The 17,771-nt window shown below is 43.1% G+C and overlaps 1 protein-coding gene across 1 annotated transcript in view; it reads left to right on the top strand.

Moving 5' to 3' along the window:
- Window positions 1–17,771, top strand: part of STAB2 (stabilin 2) — a 135,293-nt gene that overhangs the window by 60,241 nt on the left and 57,281 nt on the right. The window contains exons 34-38 of the mRNA XM_063447208.1: window positions 1,287–1,418; window positions 3,335–3,463; window positions 4,626–4,682; window positions 5,569–5,664; window positions 9,522–9,717. Coding sequence (XP_063303278.1) covers window positions 1,287–1,418; window positions 3,335–3,463; window positions 4,626–4,682; window positions 5,569–5,664; window positions 9,522–9,717 — 610 coding nt within the window. The remainder of the gene's footprint in view (window positions 1–1,286; window positions 1,419–3,334; window positions 3,464–4,625; window positions 4,683–5,568; window positions 5,665–9,521; window positions 9,718–17,771) is intronic.

Below are 17,771 nucleotides of genomic sequence, written 5' to 3' on the forward strand. Positions count from 1 at the left end.
CATTAAAAACACGTGATGTAAATCATTCAATTTATCCTTAGAGCTGGATAATTCTATGTTTATTTTGGAGTTCATTTGTTCCCATGTGATCGGCACAACATTTATGTTCACAAGATACATTATTGCCCCTGCCAAAGTATGGTCTGAGCATTGGCAATATCACAAACTCCAACATATCATTGCAGGTATGCTCAATCCTCATCTACTATAGTGTGCAATACTCAAACAGGCCATTCAATGCTTCTCATCGAGTGGCCTTGGGAGTCAAGGTGCATGCACGGCACTTGCTCAGATGGCAATGTTTCTCATCTCAGAGAAGCATTGAACCCAGTGCTTCTGTATGAGAATGCATCACTTTACCTTACATGATTGTTGTCTGGGTGATAACTGGGAAGTTTTTCTCTTGAAATATGCATTTTTATAAAGTAACATTGTAGGAGAACTTTGTTAAACTCTAAAGTATTTGAGCAAGCTATACAATTCCAGATCTACCTTCAAGCCTAAAGGATCGTTAAGATGTGTGTCTGGTATATATCGATCTTGATTTAAAACCCAATCCTGCCCCTCCAGTTCTTATTTTTTGCAAGTTGTATACCCTGAAATTTTAAGACACTAAGGTTTCATTACGGATCTCTACACAGTGTTCATATTGAATTTAAAATTATACTGTCTGAATTTAAGACAATACCCCCATGTTCCGTAAACCTTTCGAAAGTCATTATGTTGTTACTGATATTGTCATTCATATCTTATTAGTTCACAGCTTATAGGCTAGATCCCATTCCTAGAATGGCATGTGATAAAAGCTATGGCTGGCTTGTAAATGTTCTCCAGTAGCTCCATTCATGCATTTCATGAATATAACTATAGATGCAACCATAATATGTAACTTGTCACCAGCTCATTCACTGGCTACGAAGGAGCTTGTTAGTGGATCAAAGGATGCACACCAAAATATATTTCTTATGATGCTATCAGTGTATTTTTAAAGTCATGTTTTTGTAACATATCTCTTCCTCTGAAAGAATGTGGTTAGGTGGAACACCAACGCTGACTTCTTGGTTTAAGAAATATGTAAAAAATGTGTGTGTCCCAACAGTCGATGAGTATGTGTTTTCTTTTAATTATACCTTTTAGCAAATCAAAATGGTAAAGCCGTCTGTTGGCAATAGAAGTTTGGGAACAAGTATTGTAAATATGGACAGTCACAGTAAGATGAATGTTCTAAATAATGAATTGGGGCATTATTAAAATGAAATGGCTTAATCTATTACTTGTCACTTTAGGATGAAGATGCAATACTATATCATGTTATATTAGGAGAGCAACTCATGAAGAATGATCTCAAGAACGGCATGCATCGAGAAACTATGCTGGGATTCTCTTTCCAAATTGGTTTCTTCATTCACGATGGACAGGTATGGACACAAATATGTATTGTTACTGTGTTTTTCTCTAACCACGGCAAATTCAAGTATTTCTATTAAGAGACTTAATGAACTTACAGTTTCGTACAGTTGAAAATTTGTTTCTTAATGGTTAGATAGTATTCCTCCTGAGCTGGTTTGTAAATTAGACTATCACTGATATGAAATGTATCCAAGTGTACGTTTGTGTCATAGCCATCTTGTAATAATAGATCATGTTTATTATGGTGAACATGTGACTTGGAAGCCATCACTCGCATTCAGAAATCTGTGAAGTGGTTCTCAGTGCCTGACCATGTTGTAGCAATCATTCTTAGAGATTGAGACCTGGGTAAATGGTGTTTTTTAAAGGTCACGGTTGGCAGTTTTATCAGCAAATATCAAGCAGTTCAGATGCAATAACAGGCAATATACAAGTAGGAATTACACTCGGGAATAAAAAAATGTGAGGAATGGGGAGAAATCCCGATATGGAAATTTTATTTCTATTTCTTTATGCCGATTGGCAGAGGCGTTGCTCGAAGTCCTAAATGACAGGGGCCGGATTGGATGGTGACCTAAATGAGGTCCTGAAAAGCCCTGGGTCTAATATTGGCACTATTCAATTGTTAGCCCCTGTGAGTCCCCTGTAAAAATGAAAGAGAAATTACATATCCAGTTGCATAATTTTTTTTTTTTTTTAGCATTCTTTATTTAGATTGTGCAAGATAGAACAAGCAGGCTTGAGATGACACAACAGCATATACAAGCGTTTTTCAAACATACAAGTGGGGACATTGCCATATCACTTGAAAACCATGCACATTTTTACATTAATAAGAAAAACAAAAGTGAATACTGCAGAGAATACGTCCTTAATAAAGATGGTTACAAAATTAGACTAATTGGTTCAGTAAGAATAGCCACCTGTCCTGTTCGAGTGATTTAGTAACTCTAGTGAAATAAATAAAAATAGGAACATAACCAAAAAATGGTACTATAAAAATGCATGTCGCTGAATGGTGAGCTGCGAGCCCTGTCATACAGAAGTGCTAGTGAGCTGCGAGCCCTGTCGCACAGAAGTGCTAATAACAGCTAATGTACAGAGCCTTATTCCCTGCGCACCGCTCCCAAGACACATAATTCACCCAATTCCCATAATTACCGTGAGTGGCCCAGAGGCACACTGAGTCCCAGTCTTGCAGTACTGGCCACTTCAGGCCCCTGAGAAAGCCCACACACGGCCCATCGATCCAGTCTCTTCCGGTGCCGCAATTCAAGTCCCGGGTAGGGCTTGTCTCAGTTACAAATTTTGAGAGTTTCTTCAGAGGAACAAACATAAAAATTGAGTTTAAAGTTTAGCACACAGAGCTCACTCCATATGCAGCCAGCCAGCATGGCAGTTGCATAATTTGTGTCAGTGCCATTATAGGTGTATTGCTCTGGGTGCAGGGTTTTAATGCAGTGGGCAGGGGTTAATATACACTGCCTGGCCAAAAAAAATAGTTACTGCATGGGCAATTATCTTTCAGCTGGCAACAAGTTATTTAACCCCAACTGATGCAATGAGTGGCTTCTCATTTCTAAAACAACCGTGTCGAAAGACACATCCCATGGTCGTGGAAAAGATGTTAGTCTGCATCAAGCAGAGAAAACATCTAAGGAGATTGCAGAAACGACTAAAATTGGGTTAAGAACTGTCCAACGCATTATTAAAAACTGGAATGATAGTGGGGAACTTTTTGTTTGGCCAGGCAGTGTATATAGTTTGGGGTTAATACAGCAGGTGTGGCATGTTTTAATATAGGATTGTGTAATATTCTGATTTCCAAGGTTTGGTTTTACAATGTGATTTCTAGAACCCATTGAGGTTAATGATTTGACTGTTTGTTGCTACCATAAACACTGAAGAAACAATTCATTTTTAGGTCTATGTCAATGGTGCTCCAGTCAATTATACCAATGCTGCAACCAACAAGGGTGTTATTCATGGATTGGGAAAGGTTTTGGAAATTCAGAAGAACCGATGTGATACTAACGAAACCACTACTTTATTAGTAAGCTCCTTTTGATTGTCTATTTGTTTAAAACATCTTTGAAAATCTAGTGATAATTGATCTTAATATAGCATAATTGCTACTCTTATCTCCAATAATTTGTATACTGTCTGTGCTGGAGTTTTTTTTTTTTTGTCTGCTTTTTTTGAAGAACCACTTAATATAACTACTTAAATATAAAAAAGGGTTACTCCAGCCACCAGGACTATTCAGGTCATACTGAGATACTTGCACTTTGTGCTGGGTGCTCTTTAAACCCTCAGCACATGTAACTTTGCATCCCAAAACTCTTTCAAGTTCCAATTATGTGTAAAATATACATCTGTTGTCTGTAATCAGCAAGCCTCCAAGTCTGTTTTTAGCAATTACTTTTATTTCAAATAAAGAGCCATTCCACACTGCTTCCTTCCACTCCCCTCTCCAGCTTAGAGTGCTCACATGTGCACCAAGCTGGTGAAAATGTTCCAATCAAATGCTTCTCATAGAGAAGCATTTGATTGCACTGCAGATGGCGTGGTGGACTCCAGATGGGGAGTGAAAACGAGGGAGCTGGCTTCACCCAACAATGGATTTCAGGAAACTTTTCTACCTTTCTCATAGGGTTTTCTAAATTAAATAAGGTAGGACGACATATTCAGTAGTGCCCAATAATAAAGAGAAAATGTACTGATGAGAAACGTGTTGTAATAATCACTCCAGTATTATAGGGACTTTCTAAACTTCATAGCCACTACAATGCAGTTAAGCATACAAAGCTTAACCCATTTGCAGCCAACTTAGAGTTTGGTATATTTGTAAATGCACCTAATAATACACCGGTCAATTTATACTCGGACATCATCTACCAAATGTGTTAATGTTTATAAATTCATTAAGAAAATACAAAGCAGGCATAACGGCTGAATATAAGTTCCTAATTTTGTTTTTTGGGCCCGATTACCTTACAGGATTGCCCAGTTAGAATGCATATTCAAAAATAGGTCCAACGTTGTTGCATTGGTATTTCATATGCCCTTACCATAAGAAAAGTAGAGTGTATAGTACAATCTGAAAGATCAATTTATCTCGTTAAAGGTTACTACTATACCTCATGTATAGCATAAACCTGCCCTATGACTGATCATTTCCAATAACTTACCATAATATGCTTTTGTTTATTAAGGGAAAGTGCGCTGAGTGTGGATCTGAGCCAATTTGTCCTCCAAACACACAGCCTGAAGTAAGTCTAAAGTTCTTCTTAACATTTCTTTTGATCTTCCTACTTGTTTTCTTTATTTTACAATTTATTATTTGTTTAGTATTTTATTTTTTATTACCTCTTGAATGACTGAGGAATAAATAAACAGAATGGACAGGTCTAGGGAAAAAATAATGTGAATCGCTGCCCAAAGTTTAATAAACACTTAATGGAAGTGGAGTGTGAAGGATTGGTCGTTAGAGTGGAGAAGATCCACTGAAGTGAGGAACTCATTCTTGTGACAACTGACAACCGCCAACACTACAGGGATGCGTGGTTACATTGGACACGCTGGCTCTCTGAGCGGTCTGCGGCCTCTGGGGGGAGCAGGCAACGTGGGACATTGACTCCTCCTTCCTCTTACTGTCTCTACATTGCCTTCACCTAGGACCTGGGCTCTCCCCTCCCTACCCTTCCTCACATTCCCTTTACTGTCCTCCCACCCTCTCCTACCTGTTTTTTGTGGGGTTTCTTTTCCATTTCTCTTCTCTTTATTTTTATCTAAGTGGCTCTATCCAGCTGCTCACTCTGATTACGTTTCGAGCCCTGGCACTAATAGCACTATGTGGCCAACTGTAATCTATGCTCCATGAAGGTCCTTGTTCTCGGACCACATTTTCGGCTAAATCTGTTTTAGTTTATGTTAATCTTGTCTTGTTGACTAGTCAAGATGACCTCACATTTATGTACATGTATTTTGGCCAAATGATTTCAGAACTGCACAGTTTATTTCTTTGTCTATTTCTGTACCACCATGTCATTTCTATAAAGGCTAAATGATAAAAAAAAAAAAAGTAAGAAACTATATGAATAAGGATTTTACCATGATGCATCCCTGCAGTTACACCTATGTTACTTTGTTTTACAGCCTACTACAAAAAAGGCCTGCATATACACAAAATACATTTTAACGAAGAGATACATCCATGTTGGCTGCCAAATGAAATGCTCTAGCACTGTTATTGTAAGTATATCTTCAACTTACATTCAAAAACATGTTCATGTTAAGTGACGTGTTCTGCATGGTCTGCATTTTACTGTGTATAAGACCCCCACAGGAAATCGACTATAACAACTACGGGTTATTTACTAAAGACTGGAATTTGTCCAGATGGACAAAATCCGATAAAAATGACTGAATTGCAACCACAATGGAAACTCTTATACTTACTTAAGCCAAATACGGTAAAAATTAAATCTCCCCAAGCGAACCTGCAGCAATTGTCCAGATGCATTCAGTGTCTGGATTAACACTAATGCTTTTGCATCCATAACCTGTAAAAAGTATAGAATTTGGAGGGGCGGGGCCTAACCAACCTAACCAGGCCGACGCCTGTGTTTCATGAGAGCCCCTCACATAATCCGAGTAATCCAAACTTTTCAAACAAAGTGGCATCCCACAGACCTACCCACACAACTACTAACCTGACTGTTGGGGAGCCCTATGATGCAATTCTGGAGCTACACTTTCTAGCCTGTGGCCTAACATAGATACTGACGCCTACTCACCTGGCATGCACCACAGGGGGAGGCGGGGGGGGCGGGGGGGGGTGAAGAAACAGTTAATCTCCCAGCCTAGAACTACAGGAGTGAAGAAACTGTCCAGTCCCCTCCCTCCTGGACTGGTGGGGGATATACCGGTCCCCACTGGAGGGAAAAGCCATCAAGCACTCCTCGCACTACCGTGACAGCCTGCCTGGCTGCAGCAGTCCCCCGTGGCATGGGTAAAATAGCCGACGCTCAGGCAGATTCATTTGTGACACAATGGGAGTCTAAGTTCCTTGCTGCTTTCGACGAGATCTGCACAATTTTCTGACACCGGGTTGAATCCCGTACAAGACTGCCGCAATCACATACACCTCATGAAATACAGGTGCTCACAGCAAATGACCACCAGCCTGTCTCACCTTTGAACCGGAGACCAGTTTGGCGCAAAACACCCACTTACCAGCATCTCTTGCAGCACAAATGAGCTACGCTGTGGTCCAGACCGCTTGCCCTTCTTCTGGGCCGGATCCCCATCTGTTGAACTGCCGTCCACGCACCCAGGGAGACAACCGGATTCCAGAGAACCCAGGAGTTCACGATCCTGAACCTTGACGCAGGCAGCTCGGCTCTAACATGAACCGCCACCCTCCTGGACGGTCCAAATTGGGACACTCCTCTGCAAAATTCCCACACCCTCTGTGGGTCCTCAACCACTGTAAGCAGACCCAACATTTTGGAGGTTCTGAGACCAAACCCTGGACAAATTTTAGGAAGGAACTTGTGGCTCCAGCACATTGGACCGTTCAGCAGCCCAGGGTTGGGGGGTACTGAGGTACGGGACTTTGGGCTATACTGGAGTCGGGGCAGCAAACATGAATTGTAAGGCATAGGCTAATTCACCTGTCTACTCAGTAACACCTTCCATGACTCGGTTAAAGGGACTCTCCAGGGAGCCCCTGTTTACTCACCTGGTTCCAGCGCCGGGAGCCTCGTGAAGCCGCGCCCCCTATTTCGTCAAAATGACGAAATAGGCGGGCGCGAGCAGGGAGCAATCAGACGCTTCCATTTGGAAGCGTTATTGCTCCCTTGTGCGCATGCGCGGCTTAGCCACACATGCGCACAGACTTCAGAGGGCGGCATTCATGCCGCCCTCTGAAGTCCTCAGCGCACTACCGCGCATGCGCGCGGTGTGAGCGGCCACGAGCTGAGCTGACTGACAGCTCAGCTCGCGGTCTTTGCCCGCCCCCTCCTCTGCTGACAGGCTGGAGAGAGAAGGTGCGCACACAGTGCCTTCTCTCTCCAGCACACGTCAGACGTATTTTCAAACGTCTGACGTGTACAGGGCCTTTTTAGGGCCCTGCATGATAGGAAGTGCCTCTAGTGGCTGTCTGAGTGACGGCCACTGGAGGTATTCCTATCAATCAATGTAAACACTGTATTTTCTCTGAAAATACAGTGTTTACATGAGAAAGGCTGCAGGGAGCTATAGATCTCACCTGAACAAATACATTAAGCTGTAGTTGTTCAGGTGACTATAGTGTCCCTTTAAGCCTCTCTGCTGTACTATTTTAGGACAGTTTTCTCCTCTGTGATACACAATCCTGCGGCTAACACCCGGTGGTAATCAAACTTGTTCTTATCTTATGATTTTATTTAGCTTGATTCTCATTATCTAGTTATTTACTTTGACTAAGCTTATTGATTTCAATCAATATCAGTGCCTACGAAATGTAATTGCTATAAGATACCTTTTTCACTATCATCCCTGTATAGTTTTCATCATTGTTTTTCCTGTTATATACAAAAAAGTGCTGTATTGCTGACATTTTATGACAATCTTGCTCTCAACCTCATTGTATTTTTTTAACTTAAAAATGTCATTGTAAGCTTGTTAACTAACCTATGCACTGCAAAAATAAAGAATTATAAAAATGAAAAAAAAAGTATAGAATATGGAAAATTCACATTGCATCCGTTTTAATAAAATTTGGAGTTGAATGCATCCAGCAGGATGTATGTTCGCACATTATCGTTCACATGCTTTCATGCAAGCAAAAACACATTTTAAGTTCTGAGAATCATTTTAAATAGCGGCAATGCGAGGGTTAATTATATGGCGACTGTCCTGCGCTTGCTTGCAAGACTCCATATTAAAAAAAAAAAAGTTAAATAAATAAGGTTTAAATCCTCCCTATGCCCCCACCTGCCATACACTGAGTGGGGGCATATTTAAAACCCATTGATGCCCAGCTGCTAAAGATGGTTCACCCCCCTGTCCCTCCATAGGCATTGGTGGATGCTAAATGATAAAATAAAGGGGCTGGTGTCCCCCCAATTGGTGATTGATAGGGAGCCCTAATAATAATATTCAGGGGGAGCACATAATGTTATCCATCTGGCATTCACTTATTTAACTTTTGCCTGCTGGGATTTTTATTTTAAATCTGGGCCTGCGTTTGAAGCATTAAGTCAGAATTTCAGCTGTCCAGTAGAGTTTGGTGTGGCTGAAATCCAGACCAAAATTGGGCCCATTCAGGGTCCGAACTGCAAAATCTTGACATTGTTAAATGGCCCATACAGCAGCGAATGATTTTCCCCATTTGGTACGAGGCCATTCGTGCTCTAGTGAATAATCCTATTAGAATAAAGAGACGGATGAGCATTCCTATAACAATTATTCATTGTTTGTTTGATCATGGCATTAGCAATACAAAAGAAACAGAGCACAAAAATATAGGGTGTATGTATTTTTTATTACAATTATTTATATAGAGCCAGTATATTCCACAGCGCTGTACACTAGGAAACCAGGACAAAGATTTAATTCTAGCATAACCTGTATGACATACAGGAACAGTAGGTTAAAGGGCCCTGCCCAAAAGAGCTGACAATCTAAAGGAATGAATGAGAAATACAGAAAGGGAAGTGAGGGATTTAAGTGATCTGAATTAGCTAAATATGAGAGAGCTGATTGGGGGTGGGGAGCAGTAGGTGGGAGACGGTAGAGGAAGATTGTAAGAGATGAGTAATTTAGAGGAGAGCGAATAGTCTTCTATTAAATAGGTGTGTTTTTAGGGAGCTTTTGTAAAAGCAGAGACTGGGAGAGTTGTGTGTTCCATGTGAGGTCATTCAATAAAGAAGGCTTAGCCCTGGGGAAGTCCTGCAGGCAAAAGAAACAAATATATAAAAATAAGTATTATTACAATAAAAGTATAAATTAGTACCGATCTCTTGCTGTCTTCATATCAATATATAAATATTGTGTTGTTACTATAAATTATTATTCACTTTGTCTCCATATCTGCATTTAAATGTTTTTCATTGTACTTATAGACTAGAGAGTGTTGCTCAGGATTTTTTGGAGCTGAATGCTTACCTTGTCCTGCAATAGCTGGGAACGCATGTTTCGGCAATGGCATTTGTATGGATGGTATCAATGGAACTGGGAAATGCCAATGTGAAGATGGATATAATGGAACAGCTTGTGAAAACTGCATAAAGGGAAAATACGGGTCTCGCTGTGATCAAGGTACACAATATTTATCACTAGCCACTTTATGCTCGTCAACTTATGACTGGTTCTCGTAAGCATTTCATTATATGTTATATTCTCTGTTATTTCTGCTGTTGTGTGTGTGGTTTCATATTTAGTGATTATTCTTTTCTTTTCTTATTTTCAATGTATATATTCCGATGGAAAACAATAGTGAAAAAGGTTGCGCCACAAAATACAAATTTAAGTAATGGAAAAGTAGTAGTTAAAAAGTCTATTAATAAAAGATAGCAAAGTCCAAGTAAAAGCAGTCCAAATGGTTAATCCTTACGTATGATCTTGAGATCTTCAAGTGTGATAACGTATCCACTTATATGAAAAATAAAAGACAGAGACAAATAATAGTGCAGTATGTATGGCTCAAAAATGGGCATAGAAAGTAATAATGGTGGAGAACTCACATTTCCAAGAGCTTATAATCCAGCTCTGGGGTAAAGCGCGTACAGCGGTATAATCCCCGCTTGTGGGATATGTTGTGGGTATCTCTCAGTTTCTGATGTCCAATTCTCAAATAAAGAAAGAAAGCAGCCAATAGTGCTCACCGTATAACAATGTCGGTATAGGTGAAAAATAAAACGTACTTTCAAATAGAGAGCAGACCGACTGCTCTATGATGTCAGCATAGGTGGATTGATCCCCACCTAGGATTTCTTTAAATACAGGAACCTTCCAGGCAGATATTAAAACCAATAAAAAGATAAAAAAATAAAAGTAGTAATAAAAGGCCAGGATAGAATATGAGTAAAATAATATGTATATATGTGTATCTAAAAAAGGTAATTGGCACAAATAAATGACCAAAATACTTTAATATTTAAAATACACAAAAGTTTCCATAACGCGTTTCGTCAACAGACTTTATCAAATGGAATTACAAACACTACCTGGCACATGGTATTATATAAGAACATAGGTGATTTGAATTTTGGCGCCAAAATTGGTGCCAGCCAATGAAAATCAGTTAAAACTAAATTAAATAACACAAGTTTAAAACACAAATGTAATACTTTAGCTAGATTCTTTATAGTAGCCCAACCTATTTGGGCTTTGAATTTAATGAAAACGAGCGTGGGAAAGTATAAAATTTAGTGTTTAAAATATGCCACGTGACTTGCGTCACTTCCGCATTTCGGGAGTTAGACTGCACAGCATCTTGGGAAATGTAGTGAAAAATGGCCGCGAAAAGCGGCCGTTTTGATTAAAACAATAGAAATGTAATATTGTTAAAAAAACCTGATAAAACCATCTTGGGAGATAAAAAAGGGAATATATAAGAAACCATATTAAAAGTGGCAGCTATGAATTCGATATTATATATAAATAAAAACACATTGGATAATAACACAGAAGAGAAGTAATTAAAGGGGTAGCAACCTAATTTAAACAACTAAGAAACATAATAAATAATAAAAGAATCATTCTAAAGACTAAAAGAGTTTTATACAATTATAAGGCAGATTATTTATATACATATACAAGGCAGATTCATATAAAGGTATAATGTATATAATTATAAAAAATTGTGCAAATCAAAGTCTGCATTAAGACTCTATCAGCTGTTCTACTGCCATATGCAACAGGTAGTCTTCTGGAGGACAGTTTCTCTTCCACCCAGGGGCGGACTGACCACTCGGGCACATCGGTCATGGACCGAGGGCCCGAGACAGTCAGGGGCCCGGCCGCACAGCCATGCTCCAGCTGGAGAAATCAGAGATCTCTCCAACTGGAACAGCAAAAAATAAATAAATAATCATTTCCTTTAATAGGTTGCTGGGGCCCCTGATGCAGCGCAGGGCCCCAGCAACCTACCGCTCTGTAAATCCCCTCACCCTCACATGAGATCTGGCAGCTTCACCTCCTCTCTGCCAGGTCTCCTTCTCCCTGTCCCACGCGGCGCTCTGTGTGATGGGAGAGGCGGAGTCAGGAAGTTACCTCACTTCCTGTACTCTCCTCTCACACAGAGCCCGATCAGCAGGGAAAGGATCAGCAGCCTGGGAGAACAGAGGGAGCAGAGAGACAGTTAGGCAACCCCCCACTGTGTCACTACTCCACCCCCACTGTCACCCCCTCCCTCTGTCACTGTCACCCCCTCCCTCTGTCACTGTCACCCCCTCCCTCTGTCACCGTCACACCTTCCCACTGTCACCCCATCCCTCTGTCACTGTCACCCACTCCCTCTGTCACTGTCACCCCTTCCCACTGTCACCCCCTCCCTCTGTCACTGTCACCCCCTCCCTCTGTCACTGGCACCCCCCTCCCTCTGTCACTGTCACCCTTTCCCACTGTCACTGTCACCCCCTTGTCACTGTCACCCCCTTCCCACTGCCACTGTCACCCCCTCCCTCTGTCACTGTCACCCCCTTCCCACTGTCACTGTCACCCCCTTCCCACTGTCACTGTCACCCCCTTCCCATTGTCACTGTCACCCCCTCCCTCTGTCACTGTCACCCCCTCCCTTTGCCACTGTCACCCCCTGTCACTGTCACCCCTTCCCACTGTCACTGTCACCCCCTTCCCACTGTCACTGTCACCCCCTTCCCACTGTCACTGTCACCCCCTCCCTCTGTCACTGTCACCCTCTGTCACTGTCACTAGTCACCCCCTCCCTCTGTCACTGTCACCCCCTCCCTCTGTCACTAGTCACCCCCCTCCCTCTGTCACTGTCAACCCCACTGTGTCACTACTCACCCTCCCTCTGTCACTGTCACCCTCCTCCCTCTGTCACTAGTCACCCCCTCCTCTGTCACTGTCACCCCCTCCCTCTGTCACTGTCACCCCCCTCCCTCTGTCACTGTCACCCTCTCCCTCTGTCACTGTCACCCCTTCCCACTGTCACTGTCACCCCTTCCCACTGTCACTGTCACCCCCTTCCCACTGTCACTGTCACCCCCTCCCTCTGTCACTGTCACCCCCTCCTTCTGTCACTGTCACCCCTTCCCACTGTCACCCCTTCCCTCTGTCACTGTCACCCCCTCCCTCTGTCACTGTCACCCCCTCCCTCTGTCACTGTCACCCCCTCCCTCTGTCACTGTCACCCCCTCCCTCTGTCACTAGTCACCCCCTTCCCTCTGTCACCCCCTCTCTCTGTCACTGTCACCCCCCACTGTGTCACTACTCATCCTCACTCTGTCACTGTCACCCCCCTCCCTCTGTCACTGTCACCCTCTGTCACTGTCACCCCCTTCCCTCTGTCATCCCCCTCTCTCTGTCACTGTCACCCCCCACTGTGTCACTACTCATCCTCACTCTGTCACTGTCACCCCCTCCCTCTGTCACTGTCACCCCCTCCCTCTGTCACTAGTCACCCCCCTCCCTCTGTCACTAGTCACCCCCCTCCCTCTGTCACTTGTCACCCCCTCCCTCTGTCACTGTCACCCCCCACTGTGTCACTACTCACCCTCCCTCTGTCACTGTCACCCCCCTCCCTCTGTCACTAGTCACCCCCTCCCTCTGTCACTAGTCACCCCCTCTCTCTGTCACTAGTAACCCCCTCTCTCCCTCACTCTGTCCTTAGTCACCCCCTCCCTCCGTCACTAGTCACCCCATCCCTCCCTCTGTCACTAGTCACCCCATCCCTCCCTTACTCTGTCACTAGTCACCCCCTCCCACCCTTACTCTGTCACTAGTCACTCCCCTCCCTCCCTCTGTCACTAGTCACCCCTTCCTCACTCTGTCACTAGTGACACAGTGACAGAGGGATGGGGTGACTAGTGACAGAGGGAGGGAGGGGGTGACTAGGGACAGAGGGAGGGAGTGACTAGTGACAGTCACCCCCTCCCTCCCTCACTCTGTCACTAGTCACCCACTCCCTCACTCTGTCACTAGTCACCCCTCCCTCACTCTGTCACTAGTCACCCCATCCCTCCCTCTGTCACTGGTCACCCCATGCCTCCCTCTGTCACTGTGTCACCCTCTCCCTCACTCTGTCACTAGTCACCCCTTCCCTCCCTTACTCTGTCACTAGTCACCCCCTCAATCACTGTCACTAGTCACCCCTTCCCTCCCATACTCTGTCACAAGTCACCCCCTCCCTCCCTTACTCTGTCACTGGTGGTCACCCCCTCTCTCACTCTGTCACTAATCACCCCCTCACTCTAGTGACAGAGTGAGTGAGGGGATGACTGGTGACAGAGGGAGGGAGGGAGGGGGTGACTAGTGACAGAGTAAGGGAGGGAGGGGGTGACTAGGGACAGAGTAAGGGAGGAAGGGGGTGACTAGGGACAGGGGGAGGGAGGGGGTGACTAGTGACAGTTTACTATCTCTGGTTTGTTTTCATCTACACTCACCTCATATCATAAATATATCTACAGTCGTGGGTGTGAATGTGTACTTGTTTATTTATACATATGTATTTTACTTTTTATTGCCCTGCATGCTAAAGCCAGATGTTCCCAGCCCCAGTCAACATTGTTGGCTTGTTAACTTAAATGTTATTCACCTATCTGCTTATCTCTAAAGACTTTCTCTGTTATTTCTGCATCCCCTTATTTTGATACCCACCCAGATGTCGTTTGACCAATCCTTACCTCCTCTGTGCATCTCCATTCCATAGCTTTATTGCAGCCCTTTTTTACCCTATCAGCTCTGTTTTCCATAGTGTGAGTTAAAAGTTCCCTGCTGGAAACCAGAACAGTTCTCAGTTGCCCACCCACCCCACCTCACACCACCCCAAGCTCTTTATTCCATTTATAGATATAATCTCACATACAATTTTAGATAATTAGAAATGACAGCTACAAACACTACCTGCATTCAGAACACTCCTACACTTCCTTAACCCCTAACACTCAGTCCTCATTCTCCTTAATTCTGCCCACTCTGCTCAAAGTACTTACTCATCTGAGCAATGCTCTATCTTCTCCTCTTATCCATTTCTCTCCTCTCCCTCAGCATCTCCTTTCACCCACTTCCCTTAACAACACAATGACATTAATCCATCTCTGCTACATCCCCCCTTCTCCCATCTCATGCCCTGCACTAGATTCTCTAATATTTCTCTCCTACTCCCATTCACGCCTCCTGTCACTATCTCTCCTCCTACTTCTAGCAGTTGGTGACGTGTCTCCCAACCCGGGGCCCGTCACCTCGTCTGCTCACACTAAAACAACTAGAAACCACACAAACCTCATCCAAATACCCTGCAACATTCAGTGTGCACTCTGGAATGCCTGTTCCATCTGTAGCAATATTAAATCAACAGCCATACACGACCTCTTCATCTCTAATTCCCTCACACTATCCCCCCCCCCCGGTCATCCTAGGCTATTCATTGAACACCTTTCTTCCTGGCTACCCCACTTTCTGTCCTGCAGCACTCCTTCCCTCATACTTGGAGACTTTAACATCCCAATCAACAACCTCAACTGCCCTGATGCATCCCGTCTGCTCTCTGTAACTTCCTCCTTCGGCCTCACACAGTGGTTTACTTTAGAAACTCATACAGCAGGAAACACTCTTGACCTCATATTCACCAAATATCTTTACCACCTCTAATCTCTCCATTGTTCCATTTCCTTTATCTGACCACCATCTTCTGAACTTTGAAATCGACATATCCCGTACCCAGATCTCACCACCTTTAACTCTCCAGTCTCGCAGAAACTTTCACAGCTTTGATCTCCAGCATTTTCCCACCAAACTCCAAACTCTCCTTTTACCCATATCAAATCTCACTTCTCCTAACTCTGCAACCTCACTCTACAACTCCACTCTCTCCTCTCAACTAGACATCATGGCACCTCTTATATGTAAACGCAGCAAGTGTTCCCTACAATAACCCTGGCACACCACGCTGACCCGGTATCTATAAAAATGTTCTGGAACTACTGAACGCTGTTGGAGAAAGTCTCACTCTGCACCTGACTTCATCCACTATAAATTTATGCTGCGCTCCTATACTCTGGCTCTTTCCTCTGCAAAAGTAAATTACTTCAACACCCTCATAAGCACACTGTCCCGCCAACCCAAATGCCTATTTTACACTTTTAATGCTCTCCTTTGCCCTGTTGCTCCCCCTCCTCTTACCACCCTGTCCTCCTCAAACTTTGCAACTCACTTCACTGAGAAGATTTCTACAATCAGAGAAGAGAACTCTAATCTCTCTCCCTCTCCTTCCATACATAACCCAGCCCCACTCACTCCACTGTTCTATGCTCATTCGCACCTACTACAACAGAAGAGGTTTCCGCTTTGCTCCGGTCCTCCCGCCCCACCACTTGTTCCCTCGATCCTATTCCCTCATATCTCATCCGCACTCTGTCTCCCTCACTTGCTCTTCCTCTCACTGTCACCCTGTTTTCAATCTTTCCCTTTCCTCTGGTACATTTCCTTCATCCTTAAAGCATGCAACCATAAAGCCAGTTCTGAAACCTCGACCCCAAGTCCCCATCCAACTGTCTGTAAGGAAACCAAGTGTATTTAAACCTCCTTCTGTAGTTTCCTCCCAAACCGCCAGAGCCTAGTATATATGCTCTCCGTTCGGTAGTTGAAATAGACGAAATACATACGAAATACAAATAGCTTTAGATCGGTTCAGGGGTTCTCAAAAACTATGGAAGTCCTCTGTGACCGGTTCACCGTGGGTGTGCTGCCCAAAATAGTTCCACAAGTTTGGGTGGTTTTGCCAGTCACTTCAGAAAAGGGAGAAAAACAAATAAAAGTACCGAATGGATTCCCCTGGCTCCTAGCAGCGATTATTCCCCTCATTCGTATGCACAACCGTACCGAATAGCGCTCTTCTAGCTAATTGGTACATATAGATCCAGTGTTCGTGTGTTTGAGACCGGTGTTCGGGAAGTCGAGTGTCCATTTTTAGTTCCAGACACTCGACGACCAAGTCCCGCTGCCTTTGTTCGTCTGAAAAAAAGATGGCCACGGTTTTCTCAGCCACGTGGCATTCGGTAGTACGAACGCTGGCCGCACACATAGAGGATTTAATTGACGCCGGCTTTGAAGTTAAATGAGCCAGGGGGTGGTCTTTGCTCGGTAGTTCCATCTACCGAAGGGAAAAACGAAGAAATTACGAATAAAAGGGTAATTTCTTCACACTGTCCTATATCGTTACTGCTCCAAGATCCTTGAGAGAGTTGTGTATGCGAGATTGACAACACTTATTCAGGAAAGCATATAATTTAAAGCGGATTTTCATTCCCCCCTAACCCCAATACTGCCTCTCCTGCAACTGTCAAAAATAACCTACTAAGTTCCCAGTGAATACTTTTCTAGCAACCTATTTCATTACCCCTACTTATAACCTTTGTGTCACTATATCCCACTCCCTCTAGCATGTAAGCTCATTAAGCAAGGCCCTGAACCCCCGGTTCTTTTGCATCCATTTGTCTGGTTACAATTACGTGTCTGTTAGTCCACCCATTGTACAGTGCTGCAGAATTTTGCTGGCGCTATATAAATAAAAAAATAATAATAACACCGTTAGAAAGTAGAACAATATTGAGATCAGTTACAAAGAGATTAACAAACCACCACCAGTACATATAGCATCTGTGAAAAACATATTTATATTTCTAACACTATAGTGCTACATTTATTTATTTATTACTGGTATTTATAAAGCGCCAACAGATTCCGCAGCGCTGTTCAATAAGTGGAGGACATAAAATATACAAATACAAAAAGGCAGAAAGGGCCCTGCTCGTAAGCAGAGATCTAGCCATTTAAACTCTTTTATACAAAGTGCTTAGCTAGATTGCCCGTGAGCTTACAATGTAAAGGATACCATGGGGATTTGAAATGATCTCTCGCTATGCAGATTCTGAATCTGCCAAATTCGTAAAAATTGCAAACATGTGAAAAATATATTGCGCACCATTTGATACGTCAGAATTGATCCATTTATTGACCTTATTGTAACCTAGTACATTGTATCTTAATTACATTAAAACATTCTGAAACTAATAATAAACCTCAACAAAAACTTTAAAAACCTATGCTTTATATGATATATTTATGATATATTTTTTGTACTGTATATTTGTTTACTTGATAATGGATCAAGTACCAACTTGAACATA

This window comes from Pelobates fuscus, chromosome 3 (assembly GCF_036172605.1).
Source record: "Pelobates fuscus isolate aPelFus1 chromosome 3, aPelFus1.pri, whole genome shotgun sequence".
Taxonomy (NCBI): Eukaryota; Metazoa; Chordata; class Amphibia; order Anura; family Pelobatidae; genus Pelobates; species Pelobates fuscus.